At 45.5% G+C, this 20,744-nt stretch overlaps 1 protein-coding gene and 1 long non-coding RNA gene across 2 annotated transcripts; both read right to left on the bottom strand.

The window, feature by feature from the left end:
- Window positions 1-2,632: 2,632 nt before the first annotated feature.
- LOC129165237 (uncharacterized) lies at window positions 2,633-7,529 on the bottom strand. Its single transcript, XM_070548767.1, has 4 exons — window positions 7,211-7,529; window positions 7,077-7,141; window positions 6,924-6,980; window positions 2,633-6,841 (listed from the first exon to the last, which is right to left on the bottom strand). Exon 4 carries the CDS (start codon window positions 6,421-6,423, stop codon window positions 4,945-4,947), a length of 1,479 nt encoding a protein of 492 aa, XP_070404868.1. The 5' UTR covers window positions 6,424-6,841; window positions 6,924-6,980; window positions 7,077-7,141; window positions 7,211-7,529; the 3' UTR covers window positions 2,633-4,944.
- An 11,157-nt stretch (window positions 7,530-18,686) lies between these two features.
- On the bottom strand, window positions 18,687-20,210 carry LOC139066318 (uncharacterized). The gene is made up of 3 exons (XR_011519233.1): window positions 19,028-20,210; window positions 18,875-18,931; window positions 18,687-18,792 (listed from the first exon to the last, which is right to left on the bottom strand). It is a non-coding gene; the product is annotated as an uncharacterized lncRNA (long non-coding RNA).
- Window positions 20,211-20,744: the final 534 nt, after the last annotated feature.

Below are 20,744 nucleotides of genomic sequence, written 5' to 3'. Positions count from 1 at the left end.
CCTAGCGTAGCTGCTACTTACCAAATGACCAGATTTATGGTGGTTCTTTCCTCCTGTGGGAAGTTTGCTGAACTTACAGCCATTTTCCCTCAGTTTTCTCCGTGTCTAGTTCAACGACGTCCCTTTCATGAAGCACATTTTTAGTTCTGGACTTATTTTCACACAAAACCTTAAATAATGTTTCCCCCTGTTAGAAAATAAGCGAGTTCTTGGTATCAAAAAGCTTCTTTAAAATTCACGGACATCATCTGTGAAACCCATGGTACATAGGTGGAATTAGAAAAAAGCCTTTTTAGCCCCGTTCACTTGCATCTATTTTTTTGTTCTTCCAGGGATCCATAGTCTGGAAATAGGTGGGCGTGACATAGGCTCCCTATAGTCATTCAACAGCCTGTGAGAGACAGAATTTAACATGCTACTCAGACCAACCAGAATAAATAAACACTGCATGTCATCCAAAGACGCTGTTCAGTCTTGATAGTTTTTTTTTCTGCATTTTATGTCCCTATTGAGAGGACTGTGTGTGAGTCCTCTGTAAGGCCGCCTGCTGTGCTGTTATCTCTGGAATGTGGTAACCGTAGGAGATGAGTCTGTATGTCTGTAACTTGAGAAGGCCCGCCTTCTCTGTCCTGTTTGTCAATAAAACCCCTGGGAAACTGAGGAGTGGGAGAGAGACGTGGGGGCAGCTCCAGAGGGGGTTATCCCTGCGTCTTCTCTCCACTGTTTGGCACTTGGTGTACAATGAAATCCTCTTTGCGTATGTGTGTTTATTTCAGGTTAAAGGGTCATGGACAAATTACGAATAACCAATCTAATTCCTCTGCGTGCGTCTTCCTTTAAGGTAATATGGGATGAATGAAAAATTACCTATCATGTGGTGCCGAAACCCGGGATGGCAGAGCCGTTGGTGGGAAGCTGTCTTCGGGGAGCCGTGCAGGCGCCGCTTACCTGATCAAAGCCCGGGGAACTAAAATTGTTTCACCAGCCGGCTTTTTTAGCCCCGCAGGCAGATTCCCATTTATGCTTTCACCTTCCTGAACTCAGGACAAATTTACCACGCAGAGGAGAGTAAGTACCTCATTATTTTGCACCTTTTTTCTTAACCACTGGCAGTGTGGTTTTAAGCTGATTGTGGTGACTGACATTCACACCCGAAAAGACGTTTTCGTGTCCAGCTAGGGGTTGCACAGGTGAACCGTAAGGGTTGCACGGAACGTGAGCCGGGGCTGTAGTCCTGGCCTTGGGATTAGGAGGTTGTAATTAGTCTGTGTCTGCGCACACAGGAGTCCCGCAGTGCTGTGGGTGGTAATTACAGGTGAATGTGCAGGAGTGCCTAAAACCATTACTAAACCAGCGCTGCGTTAAAGCGGCCAACCGCAGTGGGCACAGGCACACGCTTCTTTTTTGCAGCTGCCAACAGGAAGGTTTTGACAGATTCTGTTTAACTCTGTCTGCATGGAAGTGCATTGGGAAGTTCTCTCAGCGAGTCTTGGTGTGCGCATCCAACTCGTCTTGGGTTTAGTGACCATGTATGTGAAATATATACTGGCTTGGGTAGATGATGGCAACCTGCCTGCGGCACTGCAATGAGAAGTGATGTGTAGCCACAGTAAAGCGGATAAGCAAATATATACACGCAGCACAGAGTCCATGTGCTGGTGTCGAGTGGAGAGGCTTGTTGCTAAAAATCACACTGCTGCTGGGATTGTTTAAATATTTTATGGTGCGTCGAAGGTACACTAAAAGTAATCACCGCTACATTTGGCCAAAGTATCCTAAGTCGGTCTAAATTCGGCCTTGCTGTGTGTTATTCGTAATTTGTTGTGCATCTGGTATCGGGGCTGCGTCCCATTTCTGATCGGGTTTGTTACTTCTGGTTAAGGAGATCTTTGTGGTCCTGTGAAGTGTTGATGGTATCTGAACATTGGTGTCGGTTGTCCCAGTGTGGACGTCGCATTTATTGTGGTTTGAAATCTGTGCTGAAGTGCTAAAAAACCCGGCTGGGAGCGTTGTTTCGGCTGCCGATTCATTGCGTCTCAGTGTGTGTGATAAAACCTGCAGGTTCGGTGTTGTCCTATCCTGTCCTGTTCATTCTGTTCTGTGCATGTATGAGAAAGTATGAATGTAGAGGTACTGGAAAAAAGAAACAAGATTGTTTGACTAAAGTTCTGGGATGGTGTGTTCCGGTTGAAGTGTATTGGTTGCCGTTTCATTGGTTGGTTCGGCTGCTGTCTTGTTGCATTCGAGTGTGTGTGTGTTGATTGAGGTGGGTCGGCTACCGTCTCGTTGTGGCCGTGTGCGTGTGAGCCACAAGCTCTGAGTGTGTGAGAAAGTTTGGCTGAAGAAAGGAAAAAAAATAAGCAAGTGTGAGATTGTTTGGCTAAAGTTTGGAGGATTTTGAGCTTGTTTCTGGTAAGGGAGTGTGTGTGGAGGTGTGCGTGAATCGGGGACTTTGAGAGTATTACATCGTGTGTGTGTGTGTGTCCCCGGCCAAAAGCTCTGAGTGTGTGGAAGACAGGATCGGATGAGTGAGTGAGTACCTTAATTAAATTGCACCCTTTCTAATAACTGGTTGACAGTGTGGTGTAGCATTATGGATTTATGCTCTTTTATGAAAGAGAAACCATGCTACGTATTAATTCGGAATATTAATTTTAATAAATCAATAACCAAATTTTATATTGTTCAGAAGACTCAAAGGTTGTTTTCATCGATAAACTGACGATAATATCTGAGTGTCTGTGTTTCAGTTCAATGAGGAAACCAGTTTCACAATTAAAAGTTTTAATTCATCATATTAAACTAATGATTTTGAAATTGACAAACAGGAAATACAATCAACATTGGTAACTTTGTGGGACAATCTTTTTAACAGTTGATATGCTGTTCTGGCTCAAATAGACCTTCTGATGAATTTATGAAGATTGAGAATGTTGTGACATGAATGCGTGTGTGAGTCTGATTTTGCTTCAGGAAGAACAGGTGTCTGAGTGAAGTGATGGTTTGGATAAACTTAGGTCTTATCAGAGAACTGCATCAAACGCTAAAACCCGTGCTCTGTCTCACCGAACTCTTGTGGACCCTCTTTCGGATCCGGGCCGTGGAGGATGTTGTGGTTCATCCAGATGACACCGGCGGCTGACAGGAGACGTAGGTGTCGAACGGAACCGGTCCAGAGTTGCCCTCGGTACACGTGGATGGTAGAGCGTTTTATCGATGCGCTTTCTTAAGTTAATTCACTCAGAAATCAAAAGACTCGGTAATGAGTCTTCGTTAGAAGTCGCGATTCAGCTATTCTGCCTGGCTTGGCAGAAACAGCGTGAAAGGGGGGAAGAACGAGCCAACAGGCTCTGCCCCCCCTTTGGTTTTCAGGTCTGTTCTCTCTCGTTGTCCAACACGAACTGAATCATAAGACTGAAAACTTACCAAAAACCTTTCTCTTCTCAAAGCAAAACCTGTGCGTCATCAAATGTGTCTGGAGTTTACTGTGGGAAGGTGTGTGTGGGTGTGTGTGAATGTTTGTGTGCTTGAGTGTGAAGGTCAGTACCAAACATTCTCAACACTATCTAATTATGGATTCATTAAGCCATTATAATTACCCCAAAGCATAAGAACCATTCATTTGATTAAACACATTTATAATGAGCAAAATGATAATGGTTATTTTAACATTAAAATCAAGAAAAAGAAGTTTAAACTTTATGTTTTGACTTGGTCTGGGTACAACTCATGTAAACACATCTTCTGGTAGACTGCAGGTGGCTGATGTTATGGTTTCCTCCCAGACTCGCTGGCGTTCAGGACTTAATCTGTGGGTGAAAGTTCTCAATGACCCAGCTTTGACCTAGCTGCGTCCAGCACCACCTTTGTGATAGAAAACCCATATTTCCTCACGTTACAGTCCCCCCTTTTTGTGACGACATGGTGGTCAAGCAGAGGCCACCTGACGTCACAACCACAATAACGTGATGTACTCGTGAAGGTAGACATCCCAGATGAAGGCAGGAACGATGAAGCGTCACCACAGGTCTCGTGTAGAAGGGAGTCTATCCTGATCAGATGATTAAGGCCAAAACTGTTGCAATCATTGTAAAGTAATCCACTTAGGGAATCTTGAAAGCAGAGCTATTTCAATAGCAGTTAATTTTCATCAGCAATAATGCAAAGGTATTCAAAGGATAAGCAGCTCGTATGCCACACGGAGCTGGGCAGGTGATGTATTCCCCAGGCGTAGTCCAGGCGAAGTCCAGCGCAGACCTCGACCCATCTCGAACCACGACCGAAGCCCCATGCGACAGGAAACCAGCTGAAGGATGGTGAAGATGACCCCTCTGATGGGATGTAGTCCATACGAGCTCGGAGAAGGAGACAAAGTGAGACAGCCCACACGATAGATAGCATTTGATGCAAATCAAAGAAATCAATCAAAACCTATCTATGGGTGCCTCTGGGAAAATGTGGATGCCTTTTGTGAATTATCTAAAGAAGAAATGTTCTGCACCCTGTTCTACATGTCATGTAAAAACGTGATGCAGTGAAAACACAAATAAAAGAAAGTAAATCCTAACTGATATGTGAAACTCAGCAGGCTGCATTAATTAAAGGCATATATATAAAAGAAATAATCATGAAAATGAAGGGCAAATTGGCTTGTGGCCCTTTAAGGGAAATAGTAACAAAATAAAATCAAATTTGTAATCAAATATAAACATGCTACACAAAGCACTAATAAAAAGATAGAGATGTAAATCAGTTCTAAAAATGTAAATCAGTAGGTTAGTAATCCCTAAAAATGTGAGTTAGTAACAGGACCCTGGCTGGAGGCAGGTAACCTGAAAAAAAAAACCAAAGGATATCACATTTGTTAAAAATTCATCCCACAAACGAGAGAATTTGTAACGGTCCACCAGTCAGTGGAAAAGAATCCGGTCAGAATAGAGTTGGTCAGAATAGAGTTTTGAATCTGGTATTGCGGACCCACAGAGACACGAGTTTGGACGTATCTGTGGGAGCAGGCTCATAAGCGATTTGGTTATCAAACTGTTTGTATCTTGTGTTACGAACCCACAGGGAAACTTGTTTGAATTTACCTGAGGGTTCCGTACGGAACTGGAGCGAAGCTGATGGTTTAACTATTAGATCAGAACCTGATTTTACCTGCTCAAAGTTGGGTTGCAGCTTTACGGAGGCGACTTTGTTGTGATCAGAAATAGTAGTGAACTGGAAATGCGAAACCGATGCTCGCAAAGCAGGAGGAGGCTCTCCACCCCCCTTTTGTTTCTCAAACTTATGCCGTGTCTGTGAGACAGGAGAAGCATAACAAAGAACAGTTCTTAAGCTCTTAAAAGCTCTGTTACCAAGAAGATGCACATTGTCACCTGAATCGTGCTGAAAGAGTAGGTGTTCAGATGTCCAAAGACCCGGAGGTGTTGGACGTGGAGGTTCTGAAAAGGAGTGATCCAAGGATGGTTGTGTCACGGGTGTCAAAGCAAATCTAGCCATGTTTAGAATCAGATACAGACATGATGCTAGCTTTAGGAACATGGTCTGTCCTGAAAACTGAAGCCAAGAATACTTTTTTCCCAAGAATGATGGAGGTTCCCACACAGAATCAGAAAAACCCGGTTTAACCAGAGTAGTTACAGACTGACTAGAATTCCGCCCCGTAGAAGGTGCAGCACCTAACTCCGGGTCGGAGGTCAATGTCGTCAGCTGAATTGGTGGAAGGTCAGTGTCGATTTCTGCAATGACCCGCCCGCTCGGAGGAGGGTTTCCCCCAAACAGCCTGAAGTCCGCAACGGAAAACTCAGTGCCACTCGGCACCCCCCTTTTGTCAGGAGGGGCCCCGAGCAGAGCATCACTGCCCGCACCTACACCTCCCGGACCGGGTGGTCTTCCCGAGCCCGTGAGAGAGGTGTGCGCTGCAACCGCCGAGCCTCCTTCAATATCGCCACTGACCACTTGACTACTGGAACCTGCAGGGTTTTCTGCGTCGTCGTGGTCACCTGTAAGAGAAATCACAGGAAAGAGAGCACAGAGGCCCGAGACTAAGTCACACCCCTGTGAAAGGAGAAAGGAATTGGCCACCGTATTAGCAGAGGTCACAAACTGAGAAATGACAAGGTCATTCACATAAAGGTCAAGATGTCCGGGCACAAACCCCTTAAATGGCATTGTAGCTCCGTCCGGAGGCCACAAGTGTTTCACGGCGGCTGACGTTTCCATCACGCCCCGATAAAGAAGCTGGTTTGTGCATGAGGCGGACTGACGAGTAAAACAGACCTCTGACTGAAGCGGTGGGTCACAGCCTGAAGATTTCACACCCATGCTGGAGGGATGTTCAGCCTTTAACATGGATGACAGAGGAGAAGCATTAGGAACCAAAGGGTTAAGCACAACCTGTTTGTCAGAGAGGTTAACCATAGGCTCAAGAGATTTATTCAGCTTAAAAGTAGCAGAGAAAGTGTTGTTTATTTCAAACCTTGATGTTTGTAACGGTTTTCAGGTTTTGCTTTATTGACTAAATAGATGAATATGGACGTTGGGCGCCAGTCAGGTCTCCCTCCTGACACATGGGATAAAATAACAAAACAAAAAACAGGCGTACAAGTTGCAATGGTGAATGAACATAAAATCTCCCGTTACACAAGGAAATATGTTACTAGACATACACCCTTACATTAAGTTGTCTGACCAAAAAAATGAAATGAATGGAGGTAATAGTCCAGAGGAAAATCAGGTTTGAGCAATTTCACAGATGCGGTTTATTTAGCTGAATTGTCCATTATGGAGGAGAGGTGCTTGCAGGTGAGTGCAGAATTTTACCCTTGTGTTGGAAAAGCTATAAACAAACAAAGAAATTACACTTATAATATCATTTTCTACTATTTACATATATACACAAAATTTTCAAATAAACTTACTTGACAGGGGTCGTTTAACAAATGAGAGTGATGAGAAGTTTGAAACACACGTTCTCACTACAAAGGAAATAATTTTCTTTTAATAATCGATTCCATTTTCATCCTGTCATTGAGCAAACCCAAATTCTGAGTTTAGTTTTCTTTTTAACTCACGTTTTAGTAGATCGTTTGCTTGACGTAAGGATCTCTTCAATGGGCAATCCGATTAAGCAATCCCCCTTTAAAAGAATTTTCAGATGAGTTTTGGCTTCATTTTCCTTTTCTCGCTACGGTCAGTAGGAACTTACATCAGTGGTCAAGTAGCGATGAATATGGTGCGTCCAGGGTCTCTTCCAGATCTGTCTCAATCCTTGAGGGATTAACGGCCTCTTTGATTAAAAAACAGCCTGTTTACTCAGTAGAAATCACTGTGCGCCTGTGTTCACGTCACTCTGTTCACAGGTGGAGAGAAAGTCTGTGGAGCTTGAAGGCACTTTCTATTTTTTTCCTGTTTAGGGTGCGGCAGCCAGCTGCACACAGGTGCAGCAGATTTATAATCAAGAAGAAAAAAAAAGTGAGAGGAGCAGTGGAGTGCTTAGCTCCATATTGTCATGACAATTTCAGATTGTTACATCCCCCCCCCCCCTTATGAATACCAGCATGGTAGGTGGAAAATTCATAATACCATGTCTGTACATTTTGATTCGGTTTTGATTTAAATTTTTTATTTTATTCTTTTTTCCATTAAGATTTTTGATCAATGGGAGGAAATCCAGTGAAATCTTCCTCATCACTGTCTTCTTGAAAAATCTTAATGTTTTTTTGTTTCTGTAGCCTGTCCCATTCTCTTGCCGTAGGATAACAAGGTTTCATTTGCGATACATGGATTATTCTATGGTCTTCTCCAGTATCTTCCAGCACGATTTCATAATTTACAGGACCAGTCTGTTTGATGACTCGATATGGTCCTTTCCATCAAGGTGCAAGTTTTGCAGTGAATGATTTATCAGCCTTTGATAAATGATGCGTGCGTATCCAGACACGATCTTGGTCGGAGTACGTGTCATCACGGTGTCTTTTGTCATAGTGTCTTTTCTGGCTCTGTTTCGCTTTTTCCAGGTGATCTGTTGCAAATTTTTGCAGTTCAGCCAAGTGTTTGCTTGTAGAATAGGCAGCAGTATCAGGATTACTCAGATGTGGGTTGAGTTCAGCATCTAGAGGTCCTCGGAGATGGCGTCCAGTATTCAGTTCGGCTGGAGTGATTCCAGTGGATTCATGAACGGCGGTGTTTATGGCAAAACGGAATTCGGGTAAGAATCTGTCCCACGTTTTGTGTTTTGCATCTACATAAGAGGCCAACATGGTTTTAATGTTGCGATTGACTCTTTCCGTCAAATTCGTTTGTGGGTGATATGCAGAAGTTCTTTTAGGTATCATGTTCAATTTTTTACAAAGTTCATCATAAAGAGAAGAAACAAATTGAGGTCCTTGATCAGAGAGTATGTATGTAGGTACACCCCAGCGAGTCAATATTTCCTTTATTAAATGTTGTCCTACAACTTCAGCTGTGGCTTTGCGTAAAGGAAACATTTCGACCCACCGGCTGTAATAGTCAACAAATACTAGCAAGTATATGTTACCATTGTTGCTGCGAGGAAAGGGGCCCATGAGATCTACTCCGAGCATTTCCCATGGTTTACTTATGGTGGGCTGTTGAAGCTTACCAGTAGGCTTTCTGGTTTCGGGTTTGCATACTTGACAAATTTGGCAACAGCGCACATAGTCTCTGACATCTAAACTCATTTTTGGCCAAAAGACAAGAGCTTGCAGTCTTTTATAAGTTTTATATCTGCCTAAATGTCCTGATAAGGGATCATTATGGTAGTGGTATAGAAGTTGTGATCGGAGAGAAGGCGGTATGTAGACTTGATAAGTGGTTTTGTGAGGCAGTTTAACCACTCGGTAAACCTTGTCTTCCAATACTGTATATGTGATTACTTGACTCTCCTTTATTTCACCTTTTTCCATTATTTCAGTGTATAATTTTTGGGCAAAGGGGTCTGTTTGTTGTTCTCTCCAGATGTTTTCATCTGTAATTTGCAAAGGATCAGATGTGTCTGTTTTTGATCTCAGTACAACAGCACAAGAGGAAAAAGAATGTTCTGAGTCCATCAGTGGAGCTCGTGAAAGGGCATCCGGCACTGTGTTGTATCTCCCTTTCCTGTATTCCACAGTGAAAGTGAATTCTTGTAGACGTAGGGCCCATCGGATTAATCTGGTGCTTGGTTTTTGTGTCACGGTCTGAGGTATTTCCCTGCTGTCACTCCCTGTCTTTTGAGTTTCCCTCTGCAGGTGGGCGTGTCTGGAGGTGACCAAGCTGCAGCAGATCTGCTCATCAGCTGGCCAGGGGTATTTAAGCAGCTGGGAGACTCCTACACTTCGCTGGATGATTACTCTACCTGGGTACCTTCTAACAGCCACTTGTGAAATTTATTCGAGCTCTGTAAACTCTTGAGAATTAGATTTGTTTTTGGATTTTGGATTTTTTGAGATTTGATGTGTTTTTGGATTTTGGATTTTTGCCTTTGTGACCTCCTGCTCTTGTTCCCAGACAAACCTACACACTCATCTCTGACTGGCAGAACTCTGGAGCCCACACCATTTGGATCTCCAACTCCGCTCGTCTCTCAGCCTCTCCCCTGGCCAGACCCGCCTCCAGCTGCCCACCTAACCTCCCTGGACCTTCCCAAGCTCAGCTCCCTCCACGTCTCTTTTCTGGATCTCAGTCCCTGCTACCCAGACCGGACCACTCCTCCCTCAAACCAGTTCCCACCTCTCCAGACCGTAAGTCCTCCACATAAGCCTGATTCCCTGTTCCATCCGCAAATTGGATCTAACTCCGATCTGTCCACAGTTTTTCCCGCACCAGCTTCCTCGTGCAAGAACTCAGCTACGTTTACGCTGCTTCCTTGGTTTCCCTTTTAAATAAATTCTTATTTAAAACATTTTACACCGTCTCAGATCTGATTCTGTATGTCGTGGGTTAGATTCCTTCACCACAACATGACAGAATCATCCAGCCATTCCTCTAACCTCAGTACAGAATCAGTTCCCTCTGTCGTTTCCGCCACCCTAGCTCAGCACAGTGATTCACTCCAAGCTCTGTCTGATCAACTCTCCCACACTAACCACACCTTGTTTGAAGTAGGGACGATGGTAAAGGAATTAAGCCACAGACTCACCTCCCCGGAGCAAGCCTCATCCCCCGCTCAGAGTCTGCCCGGACCCGTTCTTCCTGCACCATCCAGTCTGCCCAGCTTCCGGGTCGCTACCTCTCCTCCACCGGAGACGTTTGACGGCAACCGGGAGGTTTGTCGAGGTTTTCTCCTCCAATGCCAGCTGGCTTTCCAGCGATCTCCGGAGTCTTTTTACACCGATGAAATTAAGATCTCCTACATCATCGGTCTTCTACGAGGTAAGGCACTCCGGTGGGCGGAGGCAAAAAGCCGGAACCCGTACTTCCTTAAGAGTCCGTTGGATGAGTTTCTGGCGGATTTTAAAATGACTTTTGACAAACCTGAGTCAGCGGCTGAAGTGGCCAGACAGATTTGGAGCTTACGTCAAGGGAAGCTCTCAATCGCGGACTTTGCCATAGAGTTTCGGACCCTAGCCGCCACTTCCACCCTCGATGAAGCCTCACTTAAGGGGGCGTTCACCCAGGCTCTTAACGAGCAGCTTCAGGATCAACTTGCTTTCTGCCAGGAACCACCTGATCTCGAGAGCCTTATCGCACTGTGCAGTAGGATGGAGAAGAGACATAAGGTACGCCAAAGAGGTAACAACTTCCCCTTACCTTCTCGCCTTAACTGTCCGCAAAATGTGTATCCAGCAGCTCCAGCTCCGCCCCCCAGTGAGCCCATGCAGATTGGTCGAGCTAAATTAACCCAAGAGGAGAGAAACAAGCGCATGAGTTCAGGGGCGTGTTTGTATTGCGGCATGTCTGGACATTTTGTGGCCAACTGCCCCAAGCAGTTAAACTCCAGGTCCCATCAGTAGCCCCGAGAGTACTGGTGGGAGGTTATCGGTCAGATTCAAACTCTCGGTGTTTGCTGGAATGTTCTCTGTCACATAATCACATTACTCTTCCCTCTCTCCTATTAGTTGACTCTGGCTGTGAATTAAATCTTCTTGACCAACAGCTAGTGGAGCAACTCCTGGTTACCACTTTCCCTCTACAAACACCCTACCGTGTATCCTCTCTGGACGGAGGCTCCCTCACCTCTATCACTCACAAGACTGCACCCATCCGCCTTATGACGTCAGGTAACCACAGTGAAGAACTCACCTTTTTTGTATTTCCTTCCCCTCAGTCTCCTGTGGTCCTGGGTCATCCCTGGCTTAAGAACCATAACCCCCGTATTAACTGGGTCACAAACCAAGTGGAGATGTGGAGCAATAACTGTCATTTAACCTGTTTGGGACCAGCCCGTTCTAGTTCCGAGCCTCGAGCCCTGAAGACCACACCACCCGACCTCACCGGGGTTCCGCCTGAATATCACGACCTCCAGCAGGTATTTTCTAAACATAAAGCATCCTCATTACCACCTCACCGCCCTTACGATTGTGCTATAGATCTTCTCCCTGCAGCACCTCTTCCCTCTAGCCGTCTCTACAGCATCTCCAAGCCTGAACGTGAAAGTATGGAAAAGTACATCTCCGAGTCCCTGGCATCCGGCATAATTCGGCCTTCCACCTCTCCTCTGGGTGCTGGCTTCTTCTTTGTCTCCAAGAAGGACGGCACCCTGAGGCCTTGCATCGACTACCGCGGTTTAAACCAAATCACGGTGAGAAACAAGTATCCATTACCCTTACTGTCATCCACTTTTGAACCCATACAAGATGCGACCATATTCACTAAGCTGGATCTTAGAAATGCTTACCATCTGGTTCGCATCAGAGAGGGAGATGAGTGGAAGACGGCTTTCAAAACACCAATAGGACATTTTGAGTATTTAGTCATGCCTTTTGGCCTCACGAACGCACCTGCCGTTTTTCAGAACCTGGTCAACACTGTTTTGAGTGACTACCTGAACAAGTTTGTCACAGTATATCTGGATGACATTTTGATTTTTTCGAGGACCCCCGAGGAACACACTGGTCATGTCCGAGCCGTTCTCCAACGCCTACTCGAGAATCGGCTCTACGTTAAGGCGGAGAAATGCGAGTTTCATGCCCCATCTGTTAAGTTTCTGGGTTTCGTACTGGAGAGTGGAAGGCTGGGACCTGACCCCGAAAAGGTGCAGGCAGTTAAAGACTGGCCAACTCCTTCCACACGCAAACAGCTACAGAGATTTTTGGGTTTCGCAAATTTCTATCGTCGGTTTATTAAAGGGTACAGCCAGATAGCCGCCCCTTTAACACAACTAACCTCAGTTAAGAGGCCTTTCATTTGGGATGCTGAAGCCTCCAGGAGTTTCTGTGACTTAAAGGAGAGGTTCATTCAGGCCCCTATTCTCACCCGTCCAGACCCTGCAAAGCAGTTTACTCTCGAGGTTGACGCCTCGGACACTGGAGTCGGGGCTGTGCTTTCTCAAACCTCCCCCACAGATCACCGCCTCCATCCCTGCGCCTTCTTCTCACGGCGCCTTTCCCCTGCCGAGAGAAATTACGATGTGGGAGATCGTGAGCTCCTAGCTGTGAAACTCGCCTTGGAGGAGTGGAGGCACTGGCTGGAGGGAGCTGAGCACCCCATTGTGATATGGACGGATCATAAACATCTCTCCTACCTCAAAGAAGCTAAGAGACTCAACCCACGTCAATCCAGGTGGGCCCTGTTCTTCTCACGTTTTCACTTTATCATTTCCTACAGACCAGGCAACAAGAACATCAAGCCCGACGCTCTCTCACGACAGTTCTCGGTGAATTCGGATCCCGAGCCCACTACCATCATACCACCGGATTGTGTCCTGGGAGCTGTTACCTGGGAGATACGGGATCAGGTGCTCGAGGCTCAAAAGAACTACCCCTGTCCCAATCAGGTACCCAACCGCACCCTGTTTGTTCCGCCTTCCGTCAGGCATAAGGTGATTAACTGGGCCCACACCGCCAAGTTTTCTGTCCACCCTGGTATCAGTCGTACCGTAGCCTTAATCCGGAGGTCCTTCTGGTGGCCAACAATGTTTAAGGATGTCAAGGAGTACGTTTCCGCCTGCCAAACCTGTGCCCGCAACAAGGGAAGTAACCAACCCCCTTTTGGACTATTACATCCGCTACCCATTCCCTCCAGGCCCTGGTCCCATATTGCACTAGACTTTGTCACCGGTCTTCCCCCTTCTCGAGGCTTTACGGTTATTTTGACCATTATCGACCGTTTCTCCAAGGCTTGTCACCTAGTGCCGCTAAAGGCTCTACCTTCTGCCGCTGACACTGCCACTCTGCTTGTTAAGCATGTTTTTAGGCTCCATGGCATTCCTGCGGAGATACTTTCTGACCGCGGCCCTCAGTTTATCTCAAGGGTGTGGAGGGACTTCGCCACCTGCTTAGGAGCTAAGGTGGCGCTAACATCTGGTTTTCATCCGCAGTCGAATGGCCAATGCGAGAGACTAAATCAGGAGGTAGAAGCCATGCTCCGCTGTCTGTGTTCTTCTAGCCCTTCCAGTTGGAGTACCCACCTTCCTTGGATCGAGTACGCCCATAACGCCCATGTCTCCTCCGCCACTGGACTATCTCCCTTCGAGGCCTCGACAGGTATTCAACCCAGTTGGTTCCCTTCTGTATTTCCCACCACAGTTTCCTCCGTTCCTCAGTTCCTGAAGGGGGCCCGACGGGTTTGGGCGGCCACGCAACAGGCCCTACAGAGGACTGCAGAACGCAACCGGCGTCTGGCCGACCGGCACCGGCGTCCTGCCCCAGACTATGCGCCTGGACAGCGCGTCTGGCTCTCCACCAGAGACATCAGATTAAAGGACCACTGCAGAAAACTTTCCCCCACATTCATCGGTCCCTACACGATTTCTGCTGTCGTCAACCCGTCCTCCGTCCGCTTGGATCTGCCGTCCCACATGAAGATCCACCCCGTTTTTCATGTCTCCCTCCTTAAGCCTGTCATCTCCAGTTCCCTGTGCCCTCCTGTCGACCCTCCGCCTCCTGTGCGTCTCGCTGACGGGGGCCTCGGTTACCGTGTCCAGCGCCTTCTGGATGTGCGACCTCGTGGCCGAGGTTTCCAGTACCTGGTCGAGTGGGAGGGTTATGGCCCGGAACATCGGCAGTGGGTCCCGAGGTCATGGATCGATGACCCCTCTCTCATTCGGGATTTCGAGTTGGCCCGCTCCTCCTCCTCCTCCTCCTCCTCTGCTCGGCCGCCGGGTGGCGTCCCTTGAGGGGGGGGTACTGTCACGGTCTGAGGTATTTCCCTGCTGTCACTCCCTGTCTTTTGAGTTTCCCTCTGCAGGTGGGCGTGTCTGGAGGTGACCAAGCTGCAGCAGATCTGCTCATCAGCTGGCCAGGGGTATTTAAGCAGCTGGGAGACTCCTACACTTCGCTGGATGATTACTCTACCTGGGTACCTTCTAACAGCCACTTGTGAAATTTATTCGAGCTCTGTAAACTCTTGAGAATTAGATTTGTTTTTGGATTTTGGATTTTTTGAGATTTGATGTGTTTTTGGATTTTGGATTTTTGCCTTTGTGACCTCCTGCTCTTGTTCCCAGACAAACCTACACACTCATCTCTGACTGGCAGAACTCTGGAGCCCACACCATTTGGATCTCCAACTCCGCTCGTCTCTCAGCCTCTCCCCTGGCCAGACCCGCCTCCAGCTGCCCACCTAACCTCCCTGGACCTTCCCAAGCTCAGCTCCCTCCACGTCTCTTTTCTGGATCTCAGTCCCTGCTACCCAGACCGGACCACTCCTCCCTCAAACCAGTTCCCACCTCTCCAGACCGTAAGTCCTCCACATAAGCCTGATTCCCTGTTCCATCCGCAAATTGGATCTAACTCCGATCTGTCCACAGTTTTTCCCGCACCAGCTTCCTCGTGCAAGAACTCAGCTACGTTTACGCTGCTTCCTTGGTTTCCCTTTTAAATAAATTCTTATTTAAAACATTTTACACCGTCTCAGATCTGATTCTGTATGTCGTGGGTTAGATTCCTTCACCACAACATGACATTTTGTGTTTTGAAAACCCAGATTAATGAAGAATGGTCGGTTACTACAGTAAATGGTTTTCCTTCCAGGTAATATCTCCATTTTTCTAATGCCCATAACACAGCGAGACATTCCTGTTCTGTCGTAGAGTAATTTCTTTCTGCTTTGTTTAGAGTTCGACTGGCAAAGGCGAGAACTTGCTCCGTACCTAACCCAGTTTGTTGGGCTAAGACTGCTCCAAGACCTACATCACTGGCATCTGTGTACACAATGAAAGGTAAGTTGAAATTTGGATGTCCTAATACAGGAGGAGAGGTAAGCAGTTGTTTAATAGTTTCGAAAGATGTTTGACATTGAGGAGTCCAATTGAATTTTTCTCCTTTTCTTTTCAGTGCATTCAATGGTTCAGTGAGGTGAGAAAATCCAGGTACAAAGCGGTGGTACCATCCCGCCATTCCAAGAAACCTTTGCAACTGTTTGAGGTTCGTTGGAACAGGGAAGTCTTGTACAGCATTGCTCTTTTCTTCATCCACAGTTATCCCTTCTGAAGAAACAGTGTGCCCAAGAAACTTCAGGTGTGTACGGAAAAACTGACTTTTGTCCATGTTCACAGTTAAGTTAGCTTCACGTAGTTTATCCAATACAGCTTGAATATCCTGTTGATGTTGTGTATGGGAGGAAGAGTAAATGATGATATCATCAAGATATACAAAACATTTTTTTCCTTTGAGTTCTCCAAGGACGATTTCCATCAACCTTTGGAAAGTAGCTGGTGCGTTCTTCAATCCAAAGGGCATTACTTTGAATTGGTATAATCCAATGGGGCATACAAAAGCAGTTTTCTCTTTGTCTGTGGGGTTCATTTTGACTTGCCAATATCCACTATTGAGGTCTAAGGTGGTGAATATGGTTGCTCCAGCGAGAGATTCTAGGATTTCTTGTATGTTTGGTAGTGGGTACGAGTCTGTGTGGGTAGCAGCGTTGAGTTTGCGGTAGTCTACACAGAAACGTAGTTTAGGGTCATTTTTTTTTTGGTACCAGTACAACTGGGGCAGCATATGAGGAAGTAGAAGGCTCAATGATTCCTTGTTCCAGCATTTCAGATACATGTTCCTTTATTATTTGCAGTTTTATGGGCGAGACTCTGTATGGTTTTTGTTTTATGGGTACATCGTTAGACAAGTAGATTTTGTGTGTGAGTACATCCGTACATCCCAATGAGTTTGAACACACATCCGAATTTGTTTCCAATTGCCAATGTAATGAACTTTTTCCAAAATCGTCAAGGTGTGCTTTGTCAATGATGTTTTGGAAAAGATGTTTATTCAATGGAACAGCTGGTGAATGAGCTGGGTTTATTGCAGTGAAAAGAGCAAGTTGGGGTTGGCTGATTGATGAGTTCTGCCCAAATGCATACTGTTGTTCTGGTTCCGACTTAAACCAATATTTAAGTTCTGCTACATTCAGTTGTAATCCTGAGAGAGAGATAAAGTCTAGGCCAAGGACTGCTGAATAAACAAGACTGTGTGCTGGTAGAATAACACAAGGTAATGTGATTACTTGAGTCTTCACTGTAATGGTCAAGTCGCTCCATCCAAGTGGTTGTTGACTTCTACCATCGGCCAAGTATAGGGGTCCTCTTTCCCAAGAGATCATGTTTTTGTTTATTTTTGACCATACCTTCTCATTGATGAGGGTGTATGAAGAACCAGTGTCGAGAATTCCTGTTCCTTTCCAAGATCCAATGTTTAATGATACCAATAGCTGTGATGGTAATGGGCTGCTATAGGTAGAAACGGTAGTATGGGTTTCTGGAGGTCCAAAGGTAATAGGAATTCCTGTAGTCATCGGTTGAGTCACTTGATTTTCAGAGATAGATGGTGAAAAGGTACGATGCTGAACATTGTGTGGGCAGGTAGCAGGTGAATGGTTACTTTTGCAGTGCCAACAAAATGCCTGCGTTTGATTGCGTGATCTAGACCTTGTGTTCTCTGAATTCGGAGCTCGGTAAGTAGATGGTTTTGTTGAGGTAGTTTCTTTTTTCCGGCTTTCATAATGATGCTGGTTATTTCTGTCTTTCTCCAGTTGTTGTCCCATCCGTACAAGTTCATCTACAGTACTCACTCTGCTACTACGTAGTTGACTAGCCAAGTTTGGATTGATATTTTTCAGAATCAGTTTTATTATTTCTTTTTCTGTGATTTTTGGTTTCCAACGTTTACACAAGGATTGGTACATATAAGCAAAATCTCTGATGCTTTCATTGTCTCCTTGTATTCTTGTTCTGATTCTTTCAGCTAGTTCATCTTCATAGTCTTCTGTGAGAAAAGCAGATCTGAGGCCTTTTTGAAATTCGGTCCAAGTTCGGATTTTTTGTCTGGCAACATCCCACCAGTCTCTAGCTGTGCCGTACAACACATTCCTCAGGGTTGCCATTAGCTCTTCATCAGTTAGAGGATTAAGGGCCAAGTAGTCCTCACATCTTTCCAGGTAACGAAGAGGATCAGGGTTATCTTCCATCTTCCCATACGTTGGAAACTGTAGCTTTATTGGACTTTTTCCTAGATGGCTACGGTTCGCAGGTGTTGTAGAAAAGTCAGAGGTAGTAGTTTGAGCCGCAGGTCTTGCAGTAGACTCCATCCGGGGTCTACTTATGACATCTGTGGTATCTGGTAAGTTGTAATATGCGGTTTGAGTTGTTTGATCCAATATAGCCTGCTGAACTTGATGTACAGATTTTACATTTGTTGAAATTTCCTCACACATTTCTTTTAGTGTGGCTCTTTGATCCGTCAGCTCCCTCTGCAGGTTGGTGACGTCCATTTGCAGGTCAGCAACACTGGCAGTAATTGGGGTTAACAAAGTTTGAATTTCCTGTAACACTTCAGTTTGCTGGTGTTTCATTCTCCATCCAAAAGAAGCTTTTATTTGCGACAGGAAGTATTCAAATTGTGCATCAATGTGCCCATAGATTTCCTGTGTTTGTTCTTTATTTAACTTCTTCATTTTTGTTTCCATTTTGCTTAGTTTGATCTCCATGTTTTGATTTAAATCCTTCATTATCAATTTCAGTTCTGACCTCTGCGTTTGATCTCCAGATTGACCTTGTGAGGGACAAGGTTGTATGGTGGGAGATAATCTTGCAGGTGAAGAACTCTGGAGAGTAGAAGATGGCTGATCAATCAATGGAGGTCCAAGCAAATCCAACCCTGTCAACTCCATGTCTAGAAGGGTGTGTGCTGTGGTACACCTGGTTGCAGAAATTGCAGGAGAAGTGGTCCGTCCCATTAAATCCATCATTTCCTCATTATGGTCTTGCGTGCTCATTATTTTTATTATGTTTTTCTGACCAAACAAATACGTTCGGGCCCCACGTTGGGCGCCACTATTTTATGTAACGGTTTTCAGGTTTTGCTTTATTGACTAAATAGATGAATATGGACGTTGGGCGCCAGTCAGGTCTCCCTCCTGACACATGGGATAAAATAACAAAACAAAAAACAGGCGTACAAGTTGCAATGGTGAATGAACATAAAATCTCCCGTTACACAAGGAAATATGTTACTAGACATACACCCTTACATTAAGTTGTCTGACCAAAAAAATGAAATGAATGGAGGTAATAGTCCAGAGGAAAATCAGGTTTGAGCAATTTCACAGATGCGGTTTATTTAGCTGAATTGTCCATTATGGAGGAGAGGTGCTTGCAGGTGAGTGCAGAATTTTACCCTTGTGTTGGAAAAGCTATAAACAAACAAAGAAATTACACTTATAATATCATTTTCTACTATTTACATATATACACAAAATTTTCAAATAAACTTACTTGACAGGGGTCGTTTAACAAATGAGAGTGATGAGAAGTTTGAAACACACGTTCTCACTACAAAGGAAATAATTTTCTTTTAATAATCGATTCCATTTTCATCCTGTCATTGAGCAAACCCAAATTCTGAGTTTAGTTTTCTTTTTAACTCACGTTTTAGTAGATCGTTTGCTTGACGTAAGGATCTCTTCAATGGGCAATCCGATTAAGCAATCCCCCTTTAAAAGAATTTTCAGATGAGTTTTGGCTTCATTTTCCTTTTCTCGCTACGGTCAGTAGGAACTTACATCAGTGGTCAAGTAGCGATGAATATGGTGCGTCCAGGGTCTCTTCCAGATCTGTCTCAATCCTTGAGGGATTAACGGCCTCTTTGATTAAAAAACAGCCTGTTTACTCAGTAGAAATCACTGTGCGCCTGTGTTCACGTCACTCTGTTCACAGGTGGAGAGAAAGTCTGTGGAGCTTGAAGGCACTTTCTATTTTTTTCCTGTTTAGGGTGCGGCAGCCAGCTGCACACAGGTGCAGCAGATTTATAATCAAGAAGAAAAAAAAGTGAGAGGAGCAGTGGAGTGCTTAGCTCCATATTGTCATGACAATTTCAGATTGTTACATGTTGATGGTGGGTTTTTGACCCCCTGGAAGAAATAAAAGTAAAGAAAAAGTGTTATGACTGTAAACAGCATGTTGCATGAATTCACGTCAAGAATTGCAGACCAGAACCACCTCCGACCCAGTGCAGCTGGCACCGAACCGCAGCCACTAGTCCCCACTGTTCCCGACCGGCGGCACCCGCCTAAAACGGGCCCGTTCGGGCGGGCGGAGGGACCAGCGTTGCCCAGCCGGTGAACAGTCTCCTGCATCTTGGCATGTTCTGGAAGCAGAACGTCAGAGAACCCTACATCAGGTGTAACAGTGCAAGAAAGATTTTGTCGTGTCTCGTCCATCTCCCATTAAGTTCAGAGCAACTCGCGTTTTTACCTTCTGAGCCGACGTAAAACTCCGGGCAGATTCCTTAATATGTCTCACACAAACAAGGACTGTCCGTAGCGTACTTAACTTTATGACACAGGGTAAAACAAGGAATTGTTGAGAGAGAAATGAATACACACAACTTCACAAGATGGAAGAAAAAGGCATGGATCCGAGCGATGGAGACTGTGAAAGCCGACCCGTTCACCGGTCCAAAAAAAAAAAAAAAAAAATAATAAACCCTACGCTGCCGAGATGTTATCAGACGGACAAACGTAGCAAACTGTAGATTCTACACACCGTAGCGATGTACAAGAATCACCGCCAATGCGGGTTTTGTGAGGACACAGACTGACTGTGTCAGAAATGGTTCGACAATCTAACGGGACGCGTGCCCTATTTGTCTAACTGTGGCGCTAGCTTAGCTCTCCGGCCAGGCCTAGCGTTCTTTGTCTGTAGCAACCAGACTTAAATCTTCCCGATTAACAAGTAGGCATCTCGCTCCACTTTTAATACGGACTTTAAAAAGCGTACGCAATCTGAATGCAGTAACGCGTGACGGCCATGCTTCGCTTTACGACGTTTACCTAGCGATCAAGCTACGGTAGGTGTCACCGGGCATTCCGTTTAGATTCGGCTTCTATCAGTCGCCCATGCAATGGAAGTATTTTCCACAATAGCTCGCCCACAGTGTCAACACACTGAGACGAAAGGTGTCCGAGAATTTAGTCTCGGTTCGGAGGTTCGGAGAATTTAGTGATAATTTTAGGAACTGAGGATAAGCTGCTCACGGTAGCTCACCCAGCAATGGTCAGAGCGGAAACGTAGCTTTCCGACCTGAGGTTAGATTAGAGACGCGGCGGCGCGTCAAAATGGACAGAATTCAGTCAAAAGCACAACT

This window comes from Nothobranchius furzeri, chromosome 2 (assembly GCF_043380555.1).
Source record: "Nothobranchius furzeri strain GRZ-AD chromosome 2, NfurGRZ-RIMD1, whole genome shotgun sequence".
NCBI lineage: Eukaryota > Metazoa > Chordata > Actinopteri > Cyprinodontiformes > Nothobranchiidae > Nothobranchius > Nothobranchius furzeri.
Note: the sequence above shows the minus strand (reverse complement) of the source record. Positions and strands in the feature narration are given on the sequence as shown.